The 26,380-nt window shown below is 32.7% G+C and overlaps 3 protein-coding genes across 4 annotated transcripts; all 3 read left to right on the forward strand.

The window, feature by feature from the left end:
* The first annotated feature begins 1,000 nt into the window (after positions 1 to 1,000).
* LOC18101593 (uncharacterized) lies at positions 1,001 to 3,238 on the forward strand. Its single transcript, XM_006379820.3, has 5 exons — positions 1,001 to 1,340; positions 2,287 to 2,401; positions 2,490 to 2,579; positions 2,665 to 2,763; positions 2,924 to 3,238. Exons 1-5 carry the CDS (start codon positions 1,273 to 1,275, stop codon positions 3,023 to 3,025), a joined length of 474 nt encoding a protein of 157 aa, XP_006379882.1. The 5' UTR covers positions 1,001 to 1,272; the 3' UTR covers positions 3,026 to 3,238.
* Positions 3,239 to 7,352: 4,114 nt separating this feature from the next.
* Positions 7,353 to 12,680, forward strand: LOC18101595 (1-aminocyclopropane-1-carboxylate oxidase homolog 1). Of its 2 annotated transcripts, none has more exons than XM_024606410.2 (5): positions 7,353 to 7,747; positions 7,867 to 8,693; positions 10,900 to 11,448; positions 11,758 to 12,079; positions 12,184 to 12,680. In XM_024606410.2, the coding sequence occupies exons 3-5, from the start codon at positions 10,910 to 10,912 to the stop codon at positions 12,439 to 12,441; spliced, it is 1,119 nt and encodes a 372-aa protein (XP_024462178.1). In that variant the 5' UTR covers positions 7,353 to 7,747; positions 7,867 to 8,693; positions 10,900 to 10,909; the 3' UTR covers positions 12,442 to 12,680. The 2 variants fall into 2 exon arrangements, with proteins under 2 accessions (XP_024462178.1, XP_006379886.1); XM_006379824.3 differs by having other exon boundaries at positions 7,356 to 7,747; positions 10,371 to 11,448.
* Positions 12,681 to 22,968: 10,288 nt separating this feature from the next.
* Positions 22,969 to 25,671, forward strand: LOC18101596 (CASP-like protein 5B3). Its single transcript, XM_006379825.3, has 3 exons — positions 22,969 to 23,713; positions 25,119 to 25,251; positions 25,370 to 25,671. The coding sequence occupies exons 1-3, from the start codon at positions 23,583 to 23,585 to the stop codon at positions 25,562 to 25,564; spliced, it is 459 nt and encodes a 152-aa protein (XP_006379887.1). The 5' UTR covers positions 22,969 to 23,582; the 3' UTR covers positions 25,565 to 25,671.
* The last annotated feature ends 709 nt before the right edge of the window (positions 25,672 to 26,380 follow it).

Here is a 26,380-nt window from a genome sequence, read left to right on the forward strand (position 1 = left end):
TCCTGTAATTTTGATTGTAGTTCTAATGGTTGAATTGAATCCAGGCTATTATTATAAATTGACTTTAATACCTAAGAAAAAATCATTTGAATTTTGACCAGTCCAAACCTTTGCGTCTTTGATAGTTGGATTTAGAGTTTAGTCCAGTTTTACTACGCAAGCGATTTAAAAAAAATAGATTTATCAATATCAATACAATAATCTTTAATAAGAATTTATTTATTTATTTATTTAACAAAGATAATAACATGAATTCGAAAAGAATTGAAAAAATCTCATAAAAATCCCCAATCTATAATCTTAATTAGGTCCTATTCTTCTCCTTCCTTTTTTTTCGAGGTACCTAGCTAATATATCAATGAATTCTAAACTGTATAATTTTTTTTTTAGCCAGAAAAATTGTTAAGCAATCAAGTCAAGTTTACATGGTTTTTATTTTCTCATTAAAAAATAGCCTATATGTTTCTTCCTACAATATATTTTATCATGTGAAGTGAGAAATTTTAATAAATTTATAAAGTTTTAATATGTAAAGTGTAATTATATTTTTTAAAATAATTTTTTTTATTTAAATTAATAAAAGAATTTGATGGTGAATTTATTAATACACTAAAAATATAACGAGTAACTGGAGTTTTTTAAAATTTAAAATTTAAAATTTAATTTTTAAGTTAATTTTTAAATATTTTTAAATTATTTTGATATATTAATATTAAAGATAAATTTTAAAAAATAAAAAAATATATTATTATTTTAATATATTTTTCAATAAAATAATTGTTATTAGTTATTACTATGCAATCACCCCCACCAAAAGTAGGTTGAGGACTTCTTTCAACTGTAATATTTTGCAAAAGTAGGAGTAACTCACGCGAAGACAAAAATATTTGAAAAACATTAATACACATTACGTACACCGTCAGGGTGGATTGGAAAACAAGCTCGCGATAATAAAGCAACACGTCATTCATCGAACAGACGTGATTGGCCGCTACACGTGCAGAGTTTGAAATAAAAGCCAGTGCAACAAAAACCAGCGAGTAATCAATCTTTCCATACTCTCAAGAGTGAGAATAGCAGTAGAGGAACTCTTAGCGCCGAACCGAAAAAACCCAGTCCTTTAACAAGCCTGTCTCCGTTTAAAGCACCGTCCCTCGCTCGGCTCCTTTTAAACCTCCCCCTCTCTGTCTCGATCTTTACAAAAACTTAAAAGAATAAGTTTGCTTTTGGACATCAGTAGTAGAGGAGCAGCGTGTCTCCATCCCTACAGTAATGGCTTTCATCTCTTTCGTCGGGAGAGTTCTCTTTGCCTCTGTTTTCATTCTCTCTGCTTGGCAAGAGTAAGCCTTCTCCAGATCTGCTCTTCCTTTTCTATTTATAGACACAAATTTCTGCAGTTATATTAAAATTAGGGGTTTGCATCTTATGCTCCCACCTTTCTCTAGATTCTGATGCTCTGTTTTTCAAGAAAATCCTTAGATAGATTTATCTGATAGTATATATATTTTTAATTAATTTACGTGTTTACTGCTTTATTTGGTGTGGCGATTAATTACTACAAGTAGATCTTGGTTAGATATTTTAATTTGTTGTATTTAATGAATATTTTGTGCGTATTTGGAGTAAGTTGTGGTTGTCATGATATTGTTAATTGTTGATTAGTGGTCGGTAAGTTAGATTAGTGCTATGTTACAATTTATGAGTTGCTGTTGATTTTGATGCTTTCTAGACGTGGGCACTAGTAAAGTCAAGTGTCTCCATGGAACACCCATTTTGAGCTTGTTGCTGTGTTAAAATGAGATTACTTGTTGTTTAATGTTTTCTTTTGGAATTTTGATCCAAGTGACTTGTTTTGCACCGTTGTCGTTTGCTTTGCTTTCTGCAGATGTACTGCTACTGAGATGGATATCTTTCCAATTGTGCTATGACCTTGTAATTATGTTGATTTGCTGTGTTGAGTTTGTTGGTTTCTGTTGTTTGGATTTCCGATGAGATGGTTTTTGATAATTTCGTTGGTTGCTCTGCTGCTTGTTCATTACTGCCGAATGCGTTTTTTATTACTTCTAATGTACCAGTTTGTTTTCGCAGTTGGCCGTGTTTTTTAAAAAAAAACTATTTTTTTTTTCAATTTTTTTTTTGTATCATTTAATATACTGGTGTCAAATAAAAAAAATATTATTTTAATTTATTTAAAGTAAAGAACATTTTACTGCCACTACAATAACAAACATTACCTTATTTGCTAGTCGATCATTGAGAATCATTATTTATTGTTCATGATTGTAGGTTCAACGAATTTGGTTCTGATGGTGGGCCGGCAGCACATATTATGGCACCTAAATTCCGTTCTTTCTCAAAACATGTGTCGTCTCATACTGGATTTCAAGTGCCACATTTTGAAGTGCGTATTAGACTAATTTGATCCTGCTCATTTTGTTTTCTTAGTGGGTTTGTTTGAATGTCATAACTCATGGAGTTGTTTTCTACAGATGAAGCACGCCGTTGCTGCTGCTATGTCTGTGAAAGCTGTTGGAAGCCTTATTTTCATCCTTGGCAGTTCTATTGGAGCTTATCTTCTGGTTTGTCTACTGGTCTATTTGTTCTTGTAGTGAACTGGCAATTTGACCAGGAAATTACATGAAATGCTGCGTTTTTCTTGTGCAGCTTCTGCACCAGCTCATCGTCACCCCAATATTGTATGATTTTTACAACTATGACGCTGACACCAAGGAATTTAACCTGCTTTTTGCAAAGTTTGCACAGGTTAGCACTACTGAATTATATTTATGTTTTTGGAGTTTTGTCTTTTCTTAATTTCTTAGAATTTTCTGTTTCCTTTACTGTTTTCTGGCGATCTATCTAACATTTGCTTAATGTATCTGATGAACTCTTGATGTTATTCCATGGTCTGTTACTCTTTCAGAACTTGGCACTGTTTGGGGCATTGCTCTTTTTTATTGGCATGAAGAACTCAATCCCAAGGAGACAACTGAAGAAGAGGTCTCCCAAACCAAAAGCATTATAAAAAGTAACCTTCTGATGTTTTGAAGGTTTCCTTTTGCTCTGTGGCTTGATTTCTGGATTTTGTCAAAGATCTAGTTCTGTATGCTTGTATGGGGCTTTTCCTCTTTTAGAGACTAGGGACTTGGAAGAAAAAGAAAAGGGAAACATTTTTCTGTTGTGATTATGTGATCCAATATGCCATATTCATGGTCAAAATGGAGGTTTATTTCTGATACATTTCTCTTTTCCTCTGTAGTTGATGTTTTAAACTACTTTGAAGGTAGAGTGGGTTTTCACTAGGTATCTTATTGTGCTTTCACTGTCTCTTGAACGGCAAGCAAAAGCTAGGGTAAATCTTGACACGCCTCCTCGGTGTGGGGCTCTGGTAATTAACATTAGAGATCTTATACAGGAAAGTCATCAAACTTGATTGTGTTTAAAAATGCTAAGAAAAATCATTACTGGCTAAGCTATGAATACAAGTAAAGAAACATATCTCGTGAACTGACATATTATTTAGTATCTTTATTTAATTATTTATCAATAATTGAATCAAAATAAAATAACTTGATCACATAGCTTCTGATTTTTATTTATTTTTCTAGCATTGTTTTGTATTATGGTCCATTTTGGATTTTAAATTCAATTGTGTTTAAGGTGGCTTGACGTATCTCGTTTGACCAGCAAAATAAAACGTGAATCAATCACCATGTTCAAAACTTAATTTGACTCCAAAAATTCTTGAATTTATATGTGGGTTTAAATTGAAAGTTCACTTTACTTATAATTTTTATATTTAAAAAGTGTCATAAAAATTTAATTTTAACTTCTTAACTTTTTATTTTATAAAAAAATCAATAAAATTTTGTTGTTGATAAAGTTTTTTTTAGAGAGTTTTGTTTTCATAAAAATATCTCAATCAAGAGTTTTATAAGGTCGATTTTTTATTAACTTATAATTTATTTAAATTAAATTAATATTTTATATTAAAAAATTTATATTAAATGTTAAATTCTAACAAAGTTTTAACTCAATAAATGAATGGATCTTATTTTTAATATAATCTTAAATATATCAATTAACTATGTTTTTTTAAAAAATATTTCCAACAAAATTTTCAATGACTAATTTTCTCGGTTACAACATAATATGAGAAGATTAACTCGAATTCACAATAGAAAATGTCCTCCAAAGCACTGTGCAAAACAAGTAAAAAATTAATTTTTTTAATAGTTAGATTTAAAAGGATAGTTACCTTATGGATTATAAATGCAATATTGTAAAAAAAAAAAATACACATCTATTTATAATCTTTACCACTTTGATTGCAGTTTATTGTCAAAGATAGTTTGATTTTGTGTTCCAAAAAATCAAACAAAAATAGCAAATTAGTTCGTATATTCTAAAAAGATTATATTTTAACTAATTATACTGCTTAATTCAGTAATTGCAAAGCTTTATTTAATATCTCTAAGATAATTAATATCAAGAAGATTGATGACATATTATAGATGATCCATTAATTCAACAAGAAAAATAAATAATTTTTATTTTTCCATAAGATGATATTGTTAATATTTTTAAAAACGTTTCTAAAAGTACAAAATCAATTCCCTTATAAATTGTAGAAATTGTTGAAGGGAATTATCCAACCTCGTGTTTTTGGGCCCATCCCTCGTACTGAGGTGCTATATTTCAGGCTAGCCGGAGAAAGAAAAGGATTGGGAGGTCCGGCACGACACGTACGATATTGAAAGCTCTGCACCACCATATATGCTTTATTTATAGGTTTTGCTAACCTCATCGCTGTTAAATATCGAAGTCAATTTCGTATCTGGAACTCTAGTTGGAATCACCACCAGCTAAGGTTGTCTTATTAGTCCTTGAAAATATAGGGTAGCTTTTTTATCCTTAACCAGCCAATAAAATTGTGACATTGATAAAATATAGGATAGTTGCAATTTCACATCGACACTTCTTTTTAGGTTTCGTGCTGTGAAAATTTAAAATATATATATTTAGAGAGTGTTTGTCTACGTTGTTGTGTCTGCGTTTTATTTAAAACGCAGATACAACAATGTCTGATAACAAAAAAAACATAAATTACTATTCATGGGTTCCACCAAATTATACGTTTGAAACGCTGGAAAACGAAAGCAGGTGTTACCTGCTTCTTGCGGCTGCACCATGCAGCACGGTTTAGTGAACAGTGCGAATTTTGTTTTCTTCAAAAAAGCAGCGAACAGTGCGAGTGAAATATAATTCACTCGCACTGTACATGAACAGTTTATTTATTTATTTATTTTCAAAAAGCCAGTTAAATTTTTTTTTTTTTTGAAAAACCAGTGCAGTTAATTAATTTCACTCGTACTGTTCACGTGAATGTGAACAATAATTTTTTTTAAAAAAAAATTAGTTTAAGGTGAATTAAATTTATTCGTACTGTAATTTCAATTTTATTCCTGATAATATTTTACCTAATTTTATTGCACGCTCAAAGAATCATGGAAACTGTAGTTCTTGTCGGATGAATTTTGTATGTAATGGAACAATAATTTTTTATATATATAAAGTATGATTTATTTCATGATGTAATAGCAATAGTTAAATCTACAATATTTAAATTAAAAACCATAAATATTAATATATATTTTTTTAATTATTTTATAACCTCAATTTCAAAAGCAATTTTAACCAAACACATTAAACTACTTTTTGTTCAACCTTAATTTCAACCATAGTTTTAACCAAACATATATTTTTTCAAACCAACCTCAACTAAAAGTATTTTTTTATAAAACAACTTTTTTCAAACCACAACCAGAACAGCTACCGCAATACCAAACACACTCTTAATCGAATTGATTTGTCTTACAAGTTAAAAAATAACTTAACTAATAAAATATAGTTTTTTTAAAATGATATTTTATTAATATTAATATAATTTTGAGTCGATCTGAGTTAACGTATCTCATGACTCAAATCATTAAATTAAGATAATTCTATATAAAAAAATAATAAATTATAAAAATCAAATTCTAATAAGTCAAATGCTAAAGAATAAGACTGAAAAAAAATTAATTAAGAAAAACACATATAAAACAACCCAAGTTAATACGCTGAGCCCATAACCTGGTTCATGAGACAGAGATAACTTTATAGAAAAAAAATAAAAAACATGATCTGATTTAACTCATATTGATTTACCAAATCTATAACTCTGGGTATAAGATTAAGATAATCTCATTAAAAGCAAATCAAAATAAATTATGAATCTTAATTTCTAATTGATCTTGTTAGACAATGTTCAATGATAAAATTTATAAAAAAATCCTATTAAAAAAACAACATAAAAAATTAACCAAATCAATACAGATTAGCTCATTAAATATTATTTCTAGATTATAAAACAAAGATATCTTTATAAAATACATGCGAGAGTGAGGCTAAGGAGTAGACATGCAATGTCTTAGCTTCCCAATTTAAGAAGCATTCGAAGGAGGAGGATGGTGCATAGAGCAAATCCCAAATAGGGAGATATTTGGTGGATAGATGACGATGACGTTTATCAAAAAATTGAATCAAGTAATTTATTTATGTCGTCTCTAAACACAGGCTTGGATAACAATTGGTATGGTGGTTGACTCGACCGATTAATTCAACCCTTTACCCTACCCATTAAATTCTTGCCCCGCGCATTTGAGGTCTTGGCTTAGCGGTGGTAGGGGCTTGTTCCCTTCCTTTGCACCTAGGTTCGAATCTCACTGTGCACGTTTGTCACTCCCGCGGTGCCTTACATGCTTACTGAGTTTGCAGGATGTTCAGTGGGCCGTGGAATTAGTCGTGGTGCGTGCAAGCTGGCCCGGACATCCACGTAAAAAAAAAAAAATTCTTGCCCCACGCATCCAATTCCCTAAAAGTAATTTTTCAGCCCTTGATGTTTTCACAAAAAAAACATTTTGGTTCCTATGTTAGAAAGTTTGTGCAGTCAAATCCCTGCATGTTAAATGTTTTCTTAAAAAAAAAAAAAAGTGTATTAAAAGGGTATAAAGTCGATACGCATACCCGAAGCAATATGTATTTGTTTGGGCCATTATAGGGCTGCAATATAAAAAAGAAAGATGGCTGTGAAATGGGCTTCGATTCACATTATATGCTCCTCTTCATCGAGGACTGATAGGAACTGGTCCAAAAGATAGAGCTCACGAGAGATGAAGTGGTTGAGCCCAGTACTGTTAAGGTACGAGTTTCACATGGAGTCAGGTAGACATTGATGTCTGTGGGCTTGTAGTTCAAAGCTTCTTGGCAACACGGTTCCAAAACAAGAAAGAAAATTTTCTTTCTAGTATTCCAAGTTCTCCATGACAAAATGCCTCAAGTCTTTGAAGATGAGTCTAAGCAGATTGCATGGTCCAGAGCAAAAGATCACTATGGTATTAATTTTCTCATCTTTTGATTTTCTGCAGCTCCTCTCCAATGACAGGTTAATTAGAGTTGATCACAGAGTATTGGCAAAGCAAGCAGGTCCAGGAATTTCAGTACCGTGTTTCTTTAGGCCACAGACACTGGGAGAGAATGCCTCGAGAATTTATGGAACAGTCAAGGAATTGTTATCAGAAGAAAATCCTCCGATTTACAGAGACGTAGATGTAAATGACCATATGAAAGTCTACTTCTCAAAAGGGCTAGACGGGACATCTCCCCTGCTGCAATTCAGATTGTAAAGTCGGATCTTAATATTCAGGTGCGGCCATGATGTGAAATCACACAGATTTCTTTATAACTGGACTTAATGTTATCACATCACATCATATCTCGTCTCTTCTCTTCTTTCATGTAACACGGTTTTTCCGGTGCTTATAGTTTCACAAAAGAAAGAAAATGGTGGATTGATGTCCCTCCCACACAGGGAGCATTAACAGTAAACGTTGGAAATCTTCTACAGGCAAGTCGATTAAACTAATTTAACTTAGCTTCATTCACAATATCATCATCACAATTACTACTACAATTATATAGTGGTGTCATGACCTCAAACAAAGAGGTATAAGCATATGCTAGTGATCGGAGTATCGAACATTTATCTGCAGAACTCATAGCCCCAAATGGAATATACTATATACATTCCGTGTTATAAATTTCATGTCTTAGTTTTGTACAGCTCATCTCCAATGACAAGCTAATTAGTGTTGAAAATAGAGTTTTGGTGAAGAAAGGTGGTCCAAGAATTTCAGCCGCATGTTTCTTTGGACCAAAAATTCATCCAGAGGATACCTCAGTAGTTTATGGACCAAGAGATAAATGTGGAGAAGTATTTGAGGATATGCTTATCCAAATGGCTCTACGGGACATCTCCTCGACTACAATTGTGTTGTGTGTGGTCCCGCACCATGTGATGGTGGGACCACCACATTAATTAAGAAGAGAGGCAGCTGGCTCTCTTTAAATTAAATGGTTCGGCTACTGTAGACGCAGTAGTGAAAAACAGAAGAGAGGAGAAGAAAACCGAGAGAAAAAAAAGGAAGAAGAGGCAGCAGAGCAGTCTGTTTTTTTTTATTTTTTATTTTCAGCTCGTTAATTGTTAGATCGGGCTAAAATCTAGACACGTTACTTTTCATTCTAAACAGTTGGATTGAAGATTGTTGGTGTGAAAGCTGATTATTTTGACAGAAAACAGGGCTGTCAGTATTGTGAGTTTTTCTTAAATAATTCTCCTTTAATCTTGTTGTATTTCGAGAATAAGTTGTTCTTGATGATATATATGTTGTAGTACTTAGTTAAATCTGAGAAAGAACAATTATGAACCCATTATTTATTGATAGTGAAAGTTTTTAGGTGGACTATAGTCCCGTAATTTTTCCCGTATTTAGTTTTTTATGTAAAAATTTTGGTGTTGATTTGTGTGATTGCTGCATTATATTTATTCATTGTTTGATTCTGTTTTGATTATATAAAGAGAAAAAAAGATTGGAAATCGTGAATTATGAATTGTGAATTGCATTCTACTAAATTGATGTCCGATTGTTTCTAGTTTCCAAAAAGTTGAAGTTGTAAAGTTGGCTTTTACGATTTTAGAGTCAGTTTCCTGGAATTTTTATGCATTGGCTCTCTTGAATGACATTTAATTCTGTCTCTAGAGACGCGCTAGATGACTGTAAATTCCCATTTCTAAGTAAGATTACAATAAGTAATAATAAATTATAATTTAAAAATCATTGATCTGGATAAAAATAAAATAATAAAATTCTAAACTAAGATATTTCATATAATTTTTTTTTCTATCCCTTGTTAAAACAAGAAAAGAAAATTAAGGGAGAAAAAATCAATCTAGAAAAACTTCATTGATATTTTTGTGATATATGACGGAGGAATAACATATAAACATTGCATTGATAATGTACAGCAAATCAATCAACCTAGAAAATAATAAGAAATTAAAAAAAAAGGTGACCAATTAATAAATAAAACCCATTTGGAAATTCATTTGTCATCTCAGTGTATCATGCACATGAAAAGCTCAAACTTCAAAGCATACATAAATATTATATAGTGGCGCGGACCTTACAGTACCCCTAACACTAAGCGTGCAAAGTAAAAAAAAAAAAAAAAGTTGCTGATACAGAAAGTTACTCGCTCGTGTCTGGAAAATTCTGCAAACATAAAAAAAATAAAATCCCAACGATTAGCAAATTAACTTTTTTTTTTTTAATATATTTTTGGTTTATCTTTATTTTATTGTTTTTTTAAATCTTTATTCCTTTCTTTAAAAGTTAGAAATAATTGAAAATTGACTTGAACATAGATCTCTTCTTCAGATCTAGTGTGTAATAAATCTATACCATAAGATTTTTAAGTTTCATTTGAATACAAGGTTGAAATTCCGTCTCAATGCTTAGTCAAATACTTTCTAAGGGATGATTTATTTTTGTATTTTAAAAGTATTTTTTTTAAAATAATTTATATATTTATGATGTTTTTAGATTATTTTAATATATTTATATCAAAAATAATTTTTTAAAATAAAAAAAATATTATTTTAAGTCTTATTAAATAAAAAATAACATTTGTTATTGTTGAGCAGATCTAAAGAGAATAAATCAATATAAAATCCGGAGTTGCCTAAAACATTGACGAAGATAGAGGAAAATCTAGGCATGATTTGAGGATTGAATCACTGAAAAGATATGAAAGTGAACATTTGAAATGTATTTTGACTCTTTTTAAAACACTTAGGCGCCTTCATGGTGCCGCAGAGCTTTGAATAGTCATTCCATTAATGTCTCAGGGGCTCCAAACGGGCTCCCTGATCTAAAATTAAGACTGTTGGAAACTATACTGCTTGTTTATTCTTCAACACTGACTCTCAGGTTACGAGGGATACTTTTGCCCATGTGCTGCTCGACAGTCTTGAAGCCCACATCAGCTATAGTGTGAAACTCACTAGAAAAATGGGCTTGTTCGGTGTTCCTTGTCCCATTCCGCAGTCTCCTGTCCTACAATTAGCGAAGAGTTCGATGCCATCCCAGTCAACATGTAACTGTTGGGCTTTTCCAGATTAGGACAAAAGATAAGTTGTTTTATGTGGTATGAATGGAGACAAAATACACTTATAATAAGGTGCAAATCAAGCTGTAAAAGAATGGATGATTTTATGGAAGAGAATGAATGATTTCAGGGGAAGTTCTCTATTGTGAGTAAAATCAGCAGTAGGCAAATTCCCAAACCAGTTAAATTGTGTCTCTTCAATTCTGAGCATTGATCCCAGGTCTTCCTAGCAGTATGCATGTTCTTTTTCAGCTACAACTCTGACGTGCAATCGCATTACACACTAAGGAAACCAAGAAGGAGCAATTGACTAGTAAGCGGTCAAGTGACGTATAGAGTTTCCATTCGCAGGTTAAGGCAAATGCTGAGCACCAGTTCAGGCAAAACTGAATCTGAGTTGAAATCTGATTACGACCGGAGAAGTGAGCTAAAGGCTTTCGATGATTCCAAAGCTGGCGTAAAGGGCCTTGTGGATTCTGGAGTTGCAAACATTCCCCAGATTTTTATCCATGAATCTAGTACAAATGACAAGTTAAGTTCAGGCCACCATAATTTTACCGTACCAGTAATAGACTTCAATGGCATACATGAAGATGCAAGTCTTCGTGGGAAGATTGTTGAGGAACTTAGAGAAGCTTGCAAGAAATGGGGTTTCTTTCAGGTTATCAATCATGGGATTTCATCAAGTGTTCTTGATGATATGATAAATGGCGTGCGTAGATTTCATGAACAAGACACAGAGGTGAAGAAAGAATTCCATACACGCGATGAAATGAGAAAGGTAGCATATAATACCAACTTTGATTTCTATCAAGCACCAGCAGCTAATTGGAGGGATTCTTTGTATTGCCTTGTAGCCCCTCATCCACCCCGTCCTGAGGAATTGCCTGCAGTTTGTAGGTATGGTGTTACTCTTAAATTTTACTCTTGTGGAGATTAACCAAACTATATGTATGCTGAAGATAATTGATTATGTAGGCAAATTAATTACAAGAAAACATTGGCCTGAATTATAGCATCTGGGATAGAGATAATTTTTCACGCATGATATTGATCTGATCATTAGATTTCATCCTTAGGATAATTCCCTTTCAACAAATTACATTTTATACCTCATTGGTACTCTTTAAGCTTCAGGGTTTAATTGAAATCATGAAGCACGTGTTGCACTATGAATTACACATGCTTAATTGATCAACTTTTCATCAGGGATATTATGATTGATTACACGAACAAAGTGATGTCATTAGGGCTAATTATATTCGAGTTGTTGTCGGAAGCTCTGGGGCTAAAACCCAGCCACTTGAAAGATATGGGCTGTGCAGAGGGACTGTATTTTATAGGTCATTACTACCCGGCATGCCCGCAACCAGACTTGACCCTGGGCCTTAGCAAGCATACAGATAGTGCCTTCCTCGCGGTTGTTCTGCAAGACCACTTGGGTGGCCTTCAAGTCCTCCATGAAGATCAATGGATTGATGTTACCCCTATTCCTGGAGCTCTAATAGTAAACCTGGGAGATATGACACAGGCAAGACTTCTTTAGAATTTGCATCATTAAAACCATTTATTACAAGTTTATAATTAATTAATTAAGGACTCCATGATTAGTTTTATCTGTCTTAATTTGTGCAGCTAATTACCAACGGCAAGTTCAAAAGTGTGTATCATAGGGTGGTGGCAAAAAACACCGGTCCAAGAATATCAAGTGCCTGCTTTTTTAGAACGCATTTGCAGCAAGAGAGTTCTTCTAGAGTGTACGGACCAATTAAGGAACTGCTGTCGGAAGAAAACCCACCAGTATATCGGCAAACGACTATTAAAGATTACGTCTCATACACTTACTCAAAAGGGCTCGACGGGAACCCTCGACTGGAACATTTCAAGCTGTAAATTTGGTAATGGATCTTTCAAGTCACCGTAGCTAGGATGTTGCTTGAGAAATTGGGGACAGTTTGTTTCTTGTCTTGGTGCTTTGATCGTAGATTAGGCCTGCACGTGAAAAACAGTTACTCGGTAGTCCGTCCTCTCAAAATCAGAACGTCTGATGGACTCGTTTTTGAGCGTTTATGCAATAACTTCTCCATGTATTAAATATTGAACTCATCAAGTACGAGTTTTCATTTGCGCTACGTACCAAGATAAATTTATTTGTTTTTCACACAAAAAGAATATGATCTTGTAGGTGGTCATGTTCCGTAGTTTCCATTACCATTTGTCCATTAGTGTAGTGTTCTTACCAGCTGTGGCGGGCAACACAGCACGAAAGACACCAAATCTACAAACATCACAATAACTTTTAAGGGAGAGGCTATCGGCACGACCAATTTGTCAATTGGCACAGACTCATTTTTCTAGCACAAAACTAACCTCTCTTCTTTTTCCCAGAAAAAAAAAACACCCAAAACACAAAAACCACCACTTTTGGCCATTAATATAAGATGTTTGGCTAGAGATGTTAGTGGAGAATTTTTTTTAATCCAAAAAACAGGCTTTGAATCCTTGCATTGATTTACATCAAGAAAGGATCGTTGTTTGAAAGAGTGTGTAGGTTCTTTAGTATACGGGTTTGTAAATTATCACCAAAACCGATAATGATGGGAACGGAGGCTAGCTGGAAACGCTGCACGCTTTCCTGGTTTAACGTCGAAGGAAGTGGAGTTACAACGAGAAAGTAAGGTGGCCTCCGGAGTAGATAGACGGCCTGACATTGTTCAATCTGATGAAAGATATTCGAATAAAAAGTAAAACAAATTAAAACTAAGTAAAGCAAATTAATTTGATTGAGGTGATGTCACAAGGAGCATGAATATATTAACCTCCCCTGAACCATTGGATGATATATATGATCATCGACATCTTTGATATATATATTTTTTCTTATAATTTAATACCTGAATTATAGGACATTTGGCCCCCACACCTCCATTAGGGTTTGGTTATTATTGATGATTATATATACCAAATGAAAGATTTTGCTATTACTTGTTCATCTTTACAAATTTTGGATCCGATTATTACTTAATTAGATCTGGATGTTTAAAGAATTAAAAATATTGAGTTATTAAAAATAAAACTCAAAAGTATGTTGCATTCAAACACACATACACGCTCGTGTGTAATCCAATTCAGTTCGAGGATATTTTAATTGTGTTAAGGTGGAATTGACAGATTGATGTCTCAAAACTGACCGTTGCATGTGGTGACAGCTGTGAATAGATGCTTCTTGATAATGCGGCGCGCATTGGCTGGCACGTGTTCTTATATCTGTGTCGAGCCATAAATTAAACTTTTTTTTGAGCCCTCCTGTGAATATTGGAGGAACAATAGCAATAGGTGTCACGAATGATAATGCACCCGACCCTATTTGTTTTTAGTTTAATGTGGATGTTCGAGTCAGCTTGTGTTTATTATTTATTTTTAGTTTTACTTTTACGATACGACTCTCAAGTTTAGGCAAATATCAATTTAATCTTAAATCTTAGTAGAGAAATTTCTGGTGATATATTAGCATGATTTAATTTCGCATGAGAGCTAATTTCTTAACACTCAAATTATTAAAAAAAGATTGTGACAAATGATTAGATTTGGTATTATTATCTAGATTGTATTTTAAAAATATTATTTATTTATGAATATATTAAAATATTTTTTTATATCAATACATTATAAAAATTAAAAAATACTAAAAAAATGAATTTAATATTTTTTAAATAAATATATTTTTAAAACATATAAAATACAGGCAGCTGCTAGCAACAACTGAATATTCGCGACTTGTGCTTTGGGAAGTGGGCATAATTAAAACTTGTAGAATTGATTAAGCAATATCTTAAGGAGGAAAATGAAAAAGCGACGTCAAGACTTGTGCTTTGGGAAATGGGCATAATTAAAAAAATGTAGAATTGATTTAAGCAATATCGCTAGGAGGAAAATGAAAAGGCAGCGCCAAGGCTTGTGCTCTGGGAAATGGGCATAATAAAAAATTGCACAAGTGATTCTGACACTTGCAAATATTTTCGTCGTTATTAACTAGCTTATTATCATATAAGATTTTTTTTTTTATTAATGCTTGTATTGAATCAGTTTACGGGTACCTTAACTAATTTCACGGATTCTAGAGTTAATGGCTATGTAAACTTTCAGTAATCTAAAGTTTGTGGGACTCGAACGTATTTATCTCTAGCAATTAATCAGGGTAAGATTGCCCTCTGTTATGTTTCCTTTTTTGGGTCTGCATATTTGTATATGAGAAACTGAGTGCATTTCCTTTCCTTTTACTTCATGGAAAGCAATAACAAGAGCCAGCTTGTTGATGCCATGGAGAAAGGGATAAATTTGCGGGAACACGTGAAAATTATATAGTTCAATTAATTGTACTGGAGAAGTGCTAGTAGATTGGCACTGATGCTGGTGGGCAGTGGACGGTGGCAGCATCATTAGGTCAGATCGCTCTCCATGCTGTTATAATAGTAGGGGCAACGGCCATGAGTTGAGCTCTAGAAATTGCGCTGGTATATATGGTGTTGAAGCTTCCACTAAAATTTGGCCGTCCATTCCTTTGAGTTTTTTAACTTGTGATTTACTTTGCTGTCTCATTAATTCTATATATATGGTGTGGCAACATATGTAGTTCGTGGATGATAGCTTAACATTATTGACATTATTATATGCTGTTGCGAGGTAGAGGAAGGCCTGATGCTTTGGGTTCAAAATAATGCTAGCACGGCTCGGTACATTAATTATATGATGTAAATTCTTGCAGAATTCGTACTGCATGGTTATTATAATTGCTCTGTTGGATCATTTGATGGAAGATTTATCCAGTTATTTTTATGTAAGATTTATCGGTTTACATGGTTTGGGTTTGGGCATAAATGCCCAACGAATACCTAACTCGACAGATACTTGAAACTCATTCGAGTAGGGTTGGTTTTATACCTAATAGGGTTCGGATAAAATTTTTAGGTTTAGGTATGGATGTTGCAAAACCTGAATCGTGGGTATTTATTGTCGTCCCTGGATACACGCGGTCATGATTTGATTAAATAATTTTTTGTATTAATCTTATTTTTTAATAAAATTTCAAAGAATTCCTGGTTAAAGACTTTCAACTATTATTAAAGGTTTTTCGTCTATATTTTTATCTAAATTATATTTATGAATTGTTTTTTTTATATAAAAAACAACATTAATTTGTAGATAATTTAACAATTAGTTCTCAAATAAATTGGAAGTTTGTCTAAAAAGGAATAAAATAAGGGGAAAAAAAACCGGAGAATGGAACAAGGAGAAAGAAGGCTCAACAAATCTAGCGAAATCTTTTGACGCTTGATCTCCAGCCAATGATTTATTGAATACTTTTTTTATACACACAATAAAATAAAAGATAATGATATTAACCGGATAAATATTTTTTAAAAAGATAACGATACCTTAAAAAAATAGGAGCATGAAATTGGATTAAAAGGAATAAAAAAAATTGGGTTGAGCCAACAAACAGTGAAGAACATAACGAGAAAAAAAATTAACTACACAAGAAGATCTAAAATAAAAAATAGTAATTAAAATAATAAGAAAAAAAATAAAAAAAAATAAAATAAAATTAAAGGACAACTATTTTTTTTATAGGAGGATTATATTGAAAAGAGAAATAACTAAAACAAAAAGAAAAAAAATAAAAGAATGAGTAAAAAATTAAAAAAAAATAAAACAACATAAACTTAGTTTGAAAGGTGAAATTAAAAACCAATAAAACTTTTATAAAAGAGTTAAGAGAAAAAAATCCAAAGAATAAGAAAAAATAAAAAAAATACATGAAAAATTTAAATAAAAAAGGGCAAAGGATGAAGAAAAGAAATTAAAAGAAAAAATGACACATTTTTTTTTTGTTTCGAGGGTTAAATTGAAGAGAAAAATAACTCCAATAAAACTACAATGTAATTAATATATGGAATTATAATTCTAGATTTAGAAACAATCATGTAAAGACTTGATTGAATGAAATTTTAAAATTAATCTAAAATAATATATTATATTATTTAAAAGATAAATTGATATTTTACTATTTATAAAATTTTTATGTTTATAGAAAGCTATGTGATATTCCGCATAGAGATATATTTTGTGTTTTGGCAGTAGCAATATTTTTGCTTTGAGCTCTTGTGGGGGCATGAATGGAGAAACCAGAAAGTAATTTTGTTAGTTGAGGATGCAATACTTTTTTTCTAGAGATGGACCTTTCCTGATGTTGTGTGCACTTGAAGTGGGAAATTATCATTTGTTTGACTTTCTCAAATTATTTTAAAATGCAAATAGTACCTTAAAAGGGGTTGGCAGTGCAAATAGGTTTTGAAGGAAAGATGGTTCATGTTCCTCAAAGAAAGATTGCAATATGCTGTTAAAGAGGCTCGTATCAAAGGCTCTGAAAGCTATATTACTGGAATTGTTTAAAATGTCATTAAAACCAGATGGAAGCTTATTTATTCCCGGGAAGAGCAAATGAGAGCTTTCTGGTGACTTCATAGGCTACTTGCAAGGTGTCTTCTGTCAAATGTGACAAATTCTTTCAGATGTGTCTTTTGTGCAGGACTTCTTTTACCTGTCAGAAGACGATTAATGGAGGAATTTTGGAAAGCAATTTAGACTGTTTTCTCCGTAGAAATGGCATATTTCAGGGGTCAGGGAAATCTTCTTCAAGTCTGTCATAGGGAATTGGAGCTTTCTATCATGTCAGGTAATTCAAATTCTTTGATTCAAGAGTTTTATGTTTAGTGTTGGAAGACTCATACTTGTCTGACACTAACATCCAACATGCCCGGAAGCTACCTATATCAGGAGTGTGCAGGTATTCTGGCATCCTGAACCTACTTTGGCTGCAAAGCCAGATCTTTATTCTGTAGCCTCCAGGAAGTTTAATTAGTTTTGATACAACCCAATTCTGGAGGACATAGCTGTAAACATTGGGAACCCTCTCCAATTTTGCATCAACTAGCCAAGTCACTTCTCATTCTGTACAACAATATGTTCGATCTTCATATTCTTATGACAAATTATATCAAATGAAAAACTTAAAAAACTGATTTCTACTTGCCATGTGCCAAAGAGAGAGAACTAGAATATCTGCAGTGTGGTTTTCTCACGCTTTACCTTCATAGTTTGTATCAATTAAAGCCTTGTGGGTCAATTAAGGAATTCACATCAATGAGTAACTCTACTTGGTGCTAAGAAGATGTGTATTCAGTTAATATACTTCCAAGTTTTACTAAAGGCCATTTCTTGATTAGTATCACCTATGTGGTAGCATATTCTGAGGGACAACATTTTTATGGTAGCGCAAACAATAAATGAATGATGGTGGATATATAGTAGTTCTGTTGAACTTATGAAGTTGCAATTGCTATGCCAGTGATTTTCCAGAGTTGTGCATTTTTGTTAAATTCTGTCTCCTCCTCTAACAACACGATGCTACTTTCTGCTTGCTTATCTGCTTGAGGAATGTGGACAGGTTTCTGTTTCTGTTGCTGTTTCCCCTGCTTGGAGAATTTGACCTGTTAAAGCTCCTTGCTCGAGGAATTCAAGCAAGTTGCCAAATTCTTAGGTAATCTGATTGCTATTGGCTGCTGATTAATTTTATGGAGATGGCTTGAGCATTGCGCTTCTGTCTGTCATAGTACAACAAAAGATTCCGGTTTCATTACTTTAGTGTCGTGTGGTCTTCCACACGCATAAGTCTGCTGAATTACATTTCTGTTGGACTTGTGATTATCCTATACTCTGTTTATGACTGATGCTTCTTCTTCTTCTTCCCCTTCCCGTATTATGGTCTGAGGAAGTGATGCTAGCTTTGTGGCTAATTTCTTTAATAAAATTAAAGCTGATTTATCCAGAATTTACTTCTAAGCAAGATTGTCAGAGAGTTAATGCGACAAGTGAATTTGCATTTATCATCCATGATCGTAACTAAATATTATTGAAGAACAATAGAATAGCTACCTAGTAAAATCACGTACTCTTTCTTTGTCAACAATTGTGGTGTCGATTGGAATAATGCATCCCCGGTTTTTGAACATTATGATACTGTGTATTAAAGTCTACTGGCTTTTCATAGGGCAGGCGTTTGGATAATGACATCAAAATTCTTATTAAAGTGCCTTTGCTTTGCATCAATTGCCTGTCTTCTTGGATTTTAGCAGGCTTAGTTGGGCTTCCTTTGCTTGTAATCTCTCATGTCATAGGTCTGGTCGGGCATGTTTAGCAAAGATTCATGATGGACGATACTGTTTCTCATAATCAGCACGAGCTGATTTCAGATAAGAAACCCAACATTCCTTGGTAATGCTTTGTACCTTTGTCATATGATCTGTTTCTCCTTAAGGCAGATCAGATTCATAAAAATCCTTTAAAATAAATTCATATTCGAGGACAACATACTACATTGGTTGAGAAAGAGAAGTGAGTGCATTATGAACAAGGGTGGGGGACTTATAATCCAATGGTCTATGTTTTTAGATTGAAGGCGGTATTCATTTATTCATGTAAGCCCTCGTGTGTAGCTCTCCTCAATACTAGTTTTCCCAAGAAAATCGTTTCCTTTCATGAAAAACCAAGTTTTTTTTTTCTATGTTGCAGATGGGGCAGTGGTAGAGGTTCAACCTTCTCTACGAATTGAACCTGGCAGCATCTCTTGCATATGCAAGAGGCAGCTACCATTACGCGCTAGTTCTTTTGGTACCTTTTGCTCATTTTTGTTAATCCCTGAACAAGAGTCATAATGAAGCTGCAATCACAAATTTCTTTTCTACCAATGTCTTACATAAGATAGCTAGCTCTTCTTATTAACTCAGTGTGTTCATGTTCTCTTTAACGTTGTTGATATATCGATGAGATTGAAACTCATCCTTGGTTAAAAAAACTTCCAAGATTTGATTGAACCCAAGAAAAAACAAAACCCAGTGTTTAGCCTTGAAACATGAAACAATTGTCAAATATATAGGTAGCACCGCAAAAAAACAAAAAAAGTGATGTAGAAGGTTGTGATCTCGACTCAGATGGCTTTTCACTCGTGCGAAATTCCTCGTCTACGGATCTTCGGCCTACCAACTTTTTGTTTTTGTTTACACCTTTAAAATATGTTGGAATTAATTTTGAAATCAAAGTTTTGTAGTTTTTTTTAAGTGCATGGATAACTATTAAAGATAAATTTCTTGAATTATCTTAAATTAATATAAATATATCTTCAGAGTATTATAAATCTAAATCCAGATCTATTAAGACTGGATAATTATTAAATATATATTTATCTTTTAAATTTCTTGAATTATCCTAAGCTAATATAAATATATGTTCAGAGGAATATTTATATGAATGAGTTTGCTTCTTATAGAGTCAAGTTATTCAAGCCTTTCACAAGACACCTATTTGACAAGTAAAAAGCATAATCTATAGCTTCATCCCAAAACTTATTTGACATCTTCTTGATTTTGAACATGCTTCTCGTCATATTGAGAATGTTTTTATTCTTTCTCTTTACCATCTTATTTTGTTGTGGGGATCTAGGCACTGTTGGGAGTCTTTTTATACCATGATCTCCACAAAACTCATTAAACTCATTTGAAAAAAATTCACCTTCTATCAATTCTAAGTGATTTCATAGAATAATTACTTACTTTTTTAACTAACGCTTTAAACTTTTTAAAATAACTAAATACATTAGATTTTTTTTTTTAAGAAGCATGCTCATGTTCTTCCATTATAATCATCAATAAAAAAGTAGAAAATATAAATTTTTACCAAATAAACATCGTTGAACAAGACCATATATGTCTATGTGTATCTGTTGTAGGGGTAGACTTTTTTGGAAAGCTCTTGCGAAATTATTTGCTCATTAAAGATCATTCATACAACTGATTTGGATGTTCAATAGATGATAGACCTTTCAACATCTTTTTTTTATGTCATTGTCTTTAAGATACCAAAGTTTATATGCATAAGTCTCATATGTCAAAACCAGGTCTCATCTTTCACATATGCCTTTAAGCATTTAAGCATATCCATCTCTATGTTTAGCAAAAATATTATGTTCTTTGTCATGGTTACCCTTACAATCATAGTTCCATGAGTATCAAGTAATGTCAACGTACAATATTTCATCTCAATTTCATGATCCTTCTCCAATAATTGGTTTAAACTCAATATACTACTTTTTATAGTTTGAGATATAATAAACATCACCAATAAATTAATGACTGTCATTTTTCATTTGAATCAGAATAGTACATTTCTTTTTGATGGAAATCTTTGAATGATTTGTAAATGTAACATTACCTCTAATTGATTTATCAAGCTTCATAAACTTGTCTTTGTCTCCATACATGTGATTGCTAGCTCCATTGTCTAGATACCATATGTTTTTTACTTTTTATTTGTTCATCATGGACTAGTAATACAATGGCTTGTTGCTCCTTTTCCACCACTAGATTGTCATTCTATTTAACCATTTTGGTTAGATTCTAGTAATCCTTAGCATAATGACCCATTCTTTGAGAATTATAACACTTAATTTTTATTTTGTCAAACTTGGGTCTTGGATTGCTACTATTAGTGGAATCGATCGACCAATTTGATTTATTTGGTTGACTGGTTGACCTTTTAAGGTTGTCTCGGTCTTTTCTTTCAAATCTGCCTCTTCCTCTGCCTTATCCACATCCTTTACCTCGTTGGGAATATCTAGAGCCACCTTGCTTCATTTTCGTAGAGAATTTTGAGAAGAGTGCTTGTGCACCTGTGTGTTCTTGATTTTTGTTAACTCTTTTTTTATGGACTTGTAGTTTTCCCATGAGACCTTAAATTGTCAAAAAAATCATATTATGTGATTGCTCTATTGCGATCACCATATAGTGGAATTTCTTTTGCAGTGAGTGTAAGATCTTTTCTACAACGCGTGTTTCTTTCATCTTCTTTTCATATCTCTTCATTTGATTGTGTATGGCCAATACTCTAGCAAAGTAATGTAAAATACTCTATAATTTAAGCATACATAATTTTTCAAAGTCACCTCGTAACTTTTTTAGGGATATCTTTCTTACACTATCAGCTTCTTTGTTTAATTGTTGCAAAATTTCTCATGCTTGCTTGATAGTGGTTGCATTAGTCATCATCTCAAAAAGTGACATCATCTAGACATTGATAAATGATTGTAAGTACTTGTTGATTCTTTTTTTGTGCATTTTTATATGGTTTTTCTTTGAGGTGAAGTTAACGTTGCTCTTTTCGTAGACTCTTCAAAATCTGTTTTCAACTATTTCTTATACATCTTAGAAATCTAGCCAAACTTTCACATAAACATACCAAATTTCATAGTTATTCTTAGTCAAAAAAGAACATTTTAGTTGAAAGTTTGTGTTGGGCTTGCCAAACAATTAGAACCGTTTGCTAGATTTCCTTCACTTGGTCGCTACGTTGAACCATTTGCTTGGCATCAGTGTAAAATTGAGGTGCTTGGTATTTTTTCAGTAATTGTCATCTTCAGAATGTCTTGACTGACAGGGACCTAGGAATTGTTTATGAACATGCAAACCGATCAACTAAAAAGGATGCTTATGGACCAGCTCAGGAACTAAAAGAATGATTAATTGCCAGTTACATGACAACAGAGTTTTTACCAAACCAAATGAAGACACCTTTTCATTTTTTCTTTCTCTTTTAAACAAAAACAAATTCATCTCCATGTAATAAAACTGCTTTACAAAACCCACGCAGAAAAAACAATATAAAAATAAATAAATAAATAAATAAAAACACGTAAAATTTAACATTTAAAGTGGTTTGAGAAAGCTTATTTCACAAAAAACATTACTATAAAAAATATATAAAAAAATATAGGGATTACGATCACTAATTAATCACTCATCTAAAATCTTCATGACGATACATTACTATTAATTAATGGTTGCGGTTGTTTTTTAAAATACTTTTCACTTAGAAATATATCAAAATAATATTTTTTTATTTTTTAAAAATTATTTTTGAAATCAACGTATTAAAATGATCTAAAAACATAAAAAAATATTAATTTGAAGTAAAGAAAAAATTAATTTTTTTTATTTTTTTCAAAAATATTTTTGAAATATAAAAACAAATAGTGATTCAATTATAAAGAAAAGAAAAAGAAAAGAAAAGGGTGCAGGAATAAAGAGGAGAGACTATTTATGAAAGAGCCCCTCTGTCCATTGCTTCTCTTGTAATTCAAGATATGTTATCTTTATCTTCTAATGATTAAAAAAAAAGTTAAACCTTAATGATAGCTTAGGTGATATTTTTTTTTTTTGCAATAATTTAATTTTCAAATAATTTTTGGAGTTTGGAGTTGCGTTTTTTTTTAAAAATTTGTTTTTATAAAAATAATATTATTTTCAAATAAAAAAGATTTTAAAGATAAAATACTAATTAGAATTCCAAACTCGCGCAAAGTGTAGAATTGAAAACGTTAAATAACATATTGATAAAGGAAAACATTGACGGGGATCCTAAAAATGAAGGGTAGTTTTTCGGTAGTTAATTCATAAAGAAAAGCGTACAATCATGCTGCTGGTAGCTGAAGCAAGCAAGCAAATCAAGTTTGACTTGGTGTGGGAATCGAGTAGCGGTTTTTTTAGTAATTAACATTTTATGACCGTGAAGATCATCATCATAACATGTCAAGCCTCCAATGCCCGTTCTTCTATACCTGTTCCCATTTAATAATCTCTTTTGTTCCATGTCCTCTGCGATCTTTCCCTCTCTCCTTTTGTTCCCCATCCGTTTCCTGCACCGTATTTTCACCGTCCTTTTTACTCTCCCACGCATAATTCTTTACTCCTCAATTTCAGTTTCTGGGTATCAGATATTTTACATTTTCTTTCTTGATATCCTCTCTGTAAAGTTTTAAAGGTCCTTTCTTTCTTTGGTTTCTTGATGGTTTGAGGAGATGGGTGTTTCCGTTTACCCATCAAGAGGTTAGAAATTTGTTGAAATTGGTGGGCAAACAAAAAACAATGAGGGATTTTGCTGGGACTCCGGGGACTTTGACTGGGCTTGCTTTGAGGCTTTCGCAGTGTGTTTTTGCAGCTGGCTCCATTACTGCCATGACCACCACCACTAGCTTCTTCGATTTCACTGCTTTCTGGTATTATATCATTATTCGCTCTTTCCCAATTCAGATCGTTCTTTCCGTGACTTTATTTTTTAGTTGCTATTTGATATCTTTTCATTACGTGTAGGTTTTAATTAATTAGGATTGGAATGTACCATTTCGCATTTGAGATTTTTCAAGAAAATAAATGATTGCATTGGGGAAGAACTTGATGCATTCCATATGTAGCAAAAATCCAGGATTCTGTGATTTAATTAATTGCCTTTGCATCTATAATTTGGCGTGATTTAGGACAACGCTGTTCTCTTGATGATCTTTTGTTGCTAATTGTCTGCAAGATGTTTGTTCTGATAGTTATGAATTGAATATCAGACTGGCATCGAATTCATTGCTTGTTTGTTATCAATGGCTTCTGCTGGAGAGTAAACCTCCTTTCCTGTTTACCGTTAACAAAATGAATGAATTGGATGCTGGACTGAAGCTCTGGGTGAAAGTCTCAAAACTTAGTTTGAAAATTCCATGCTGGTGATTTATTTCCCTAAAGAAAAGTTCGCTGCATCTATCAGTGCCTTTGGAAATTATTGAATTCTTGAAACATGCCTAAGCTACATCATTTTGCATTCTTGAACGTAAGCTTAATGGTTCACACGGTCCTGACAATGATATGATGATGATAAGACTCTGAAGAAAAAGGTAGAAGCTACATTTCATAGGGAAATGCTTCTTTGGACTTGTTGGCTTGGTGTTGCAAGCATCACATCGAACTTATGTAGCAAAAATTGAAAATGGATTGTGAAGAGTTATAATTTTTTATTGAACTGTTTTGGACTTGGAGCAAAAGATTTTGATTTAAACAGTGAGTAGCCATGATTTTCAGAAATTTAAATTAATAATTTTAGTGACAGATCAGTGCTCTGACTTAAAATACATACTCCACAGAGTTGAAATTTAGTCAGAGAATTGATGGTGCTCTTTGTGAAGAGGCCTTCGTTTGTGACTGCATATGTTATAGTTGACTCCTATTGGCCCCTCTCAGTTTACCTTATATAAAACACCTTGAGAGCCCTCGTTCCTTCTCTGCTGTTCCTTTGTTCTTGCAATGCTTTCGAGTTTTACTTGCCTTGTGTTATTTCAATAACATATTTTCTATGGTGCTTAGTTTACTTCTTACTGGTGCTGTGTTTACATAAACTTGTCACCTGCTATTTTTAAGTTCCCACAATGAATTTGTCTCTATGCCCTATCAGTTGTTCAACAATATTTAGGCCAATCTGTGTTGCGATTAGCCTTAAGCCATGGATTATTTTTGAACTCTCTGTAATAACAGCATCTTCTGTGAGGAAAATGGTTAAACAACATATATATTATGTATTTTTGGTTTGATAAACTGATCATTCACTTGTTGGCGATTACCAGTGTTTTCTCCTTGTTCATGCAGCTACCTCATCGCTTCAATGGGTCTGCAAGTCATCTGGAGCTTTGGACTAGCACTGTTGGATGTATATGCTTTGGTGAAAAAGAAGGCCCTCCACAACACTGTCTTGCTCAGCCTTTTTGTCGTTGGAGACTGGGTCAGCCTCTATATAACCTTTTTATTGTTCTAGAAAGCTTACATCACTAATTCTAGATCAGTCCCGTCCTCGTATGATTTTCATCTGACAGTGCAAATTTGTGAAATTTTGCATACAGGTGACGGCAATATTGTCTCTTGCGGCCGCTTCAGCTTCGGCAGGCATCACAGTGCTCTACTTCCATGACTTGGGGAATTGTGGTTTTGTGGGGGAGTGCCAAAAATACCAAATGTCAGTTGCATTAGCATTTTTTAGCTGGATAACTATTGCAGTATCATCTCTAATCATGCTTTGGCTATTGGCTGCAGGTTAGACTGTAGTGTATATACATTTGTTTCCTGTCTCATAGAAATTTTGATTTCTTTACCGTGTCAATACAAAAGAAAACAAGAAGAATATCGTAATGATTTTCAAAACTCACTTTGATTTTCTTTACCAAGTGAAATCGCCTGCATGCCCAGCGCAAAAAGAAATTGTGGAGAGATTGACAGTGAGTTTGAGAAACGTCTTCATTGTCAATCAACTCACTGAATTTCCTCATCTGTCCGCCCGCTCCTCGATCGCTCAGAATTATGTCCAAGTTTACTGATGATAAAAGAAAATAAACATGGAGTTTTTTAAAAAATTAATTTTTTATTTAAAACTACTTTTTATATATTTTTAAATTGATTTAATATATTAATTTAATGTATATTTTTACTATAAAGTTAAATTCGAAGCACCTCGTTCCAGCAACTAGTTTGCAATGGGCAACTAGGGTTCTCATTGTATATACTATATTGGTGATTTTAGCCTTGAAAACATGTGCAGCTGTATGATTTTGTTATCCATAAGTGGGAAAACTCATCATGAAAACTAGCACGTGCCATATGTATTATAAGGAGAAAGAATATGGAGTCATCGTACTGACAGTAGACCCCGCCTGCAACTATGTAGCATTCAACAACTAGATTTTTAGGTTCTGTAGTTAGGTTGTAGAGTTAAAATTATGTTTTGTCTCAATTATAATTTTAAAAGTGTTATAATACACTTTATAGTTTTTCTTAAATATTTTTTATTTTTTTTTATTAAAACCATAGTTATAAAAAATATTATAAACTTATTTTTTTTCAAATCACAATCATTAAAA

The sequence above is a fragment of the Populus trichocarpa genome, chromosome 8 (assembly GCF_000002775.5).
Source record: "Populus trichocarpa isolate Nisqually-1 chromosome 8, P.trichocarpa_v4.1, whole genome shotgun sequence".
NCBI lineage: Eukaryota > Viridiplantae > Streptophyta > Magnoliopsida > Malpighiales > Salicaceae > Populus > Populus trichocarpa.

Coding starts and splice junctions, on each gene's coding strand:
- LOC18101593 (XM_006379820.3), top strand. CDS start 1,273: ATGGCTTTCATCTCTTTCGTCGGGAGAGTTCTCTTTGCCTCTGTTTTC. Junction 2,402..2,489: donor TTCAAGTGCCACATTTTGAA/GTGCGTATTAGA, acceptor TGTTTTCTACAG/ATGAAGCACGCCGTTGCTGC. Junction 2,580..2,664: donor CTATTGGAGCTTATCTTCTG/GTTTGTCTACTG, acceptor TTTCTTGTGCAG/CTTCTGCACCAGCTCATCGT.
- LOC18101595 (XM_024606410.2), top strand. CDS start 10,910: ATGCTGAGCACCAGTTCAGGCAAAACTGAATCTGAGTTGAAATCTGAT. Junction 11,449..11,757: donor GAATTGCCTGCAGTTTGTAG/GTATGGTGTTAC, acceptor ACTTTTCATCAG/GGATATTATGATTGATTACA. Junction 12,080..12,183: donor ACCTGGGAGATATGACACAG/GCAAGACTTCTT, acceptor TAATTTGTGCAG/CTAATTACCAACGGCAAGTT.
- LOC18101596 (XM_006379825.3), top strand. CDS start 23,583: ATGAGGGATTTTGCTGGGACTCCGGGGACTTTGACTGGGCTTGCTTTG. Junction 23,714..25,118: donor TTCGATTTCACTGCTTTCTG/GTATTATATCAT, acceptor TTGTTCATGCAG/CTACCTCATCGCTTCAATGG. Junction 25,252..25,369: donor TTTTTGTCGTTGGAGACTGG/GTCAGCCTCTAT, acceptor TTTTGCATACAG/GTGACGGCAATATTGTCTCT.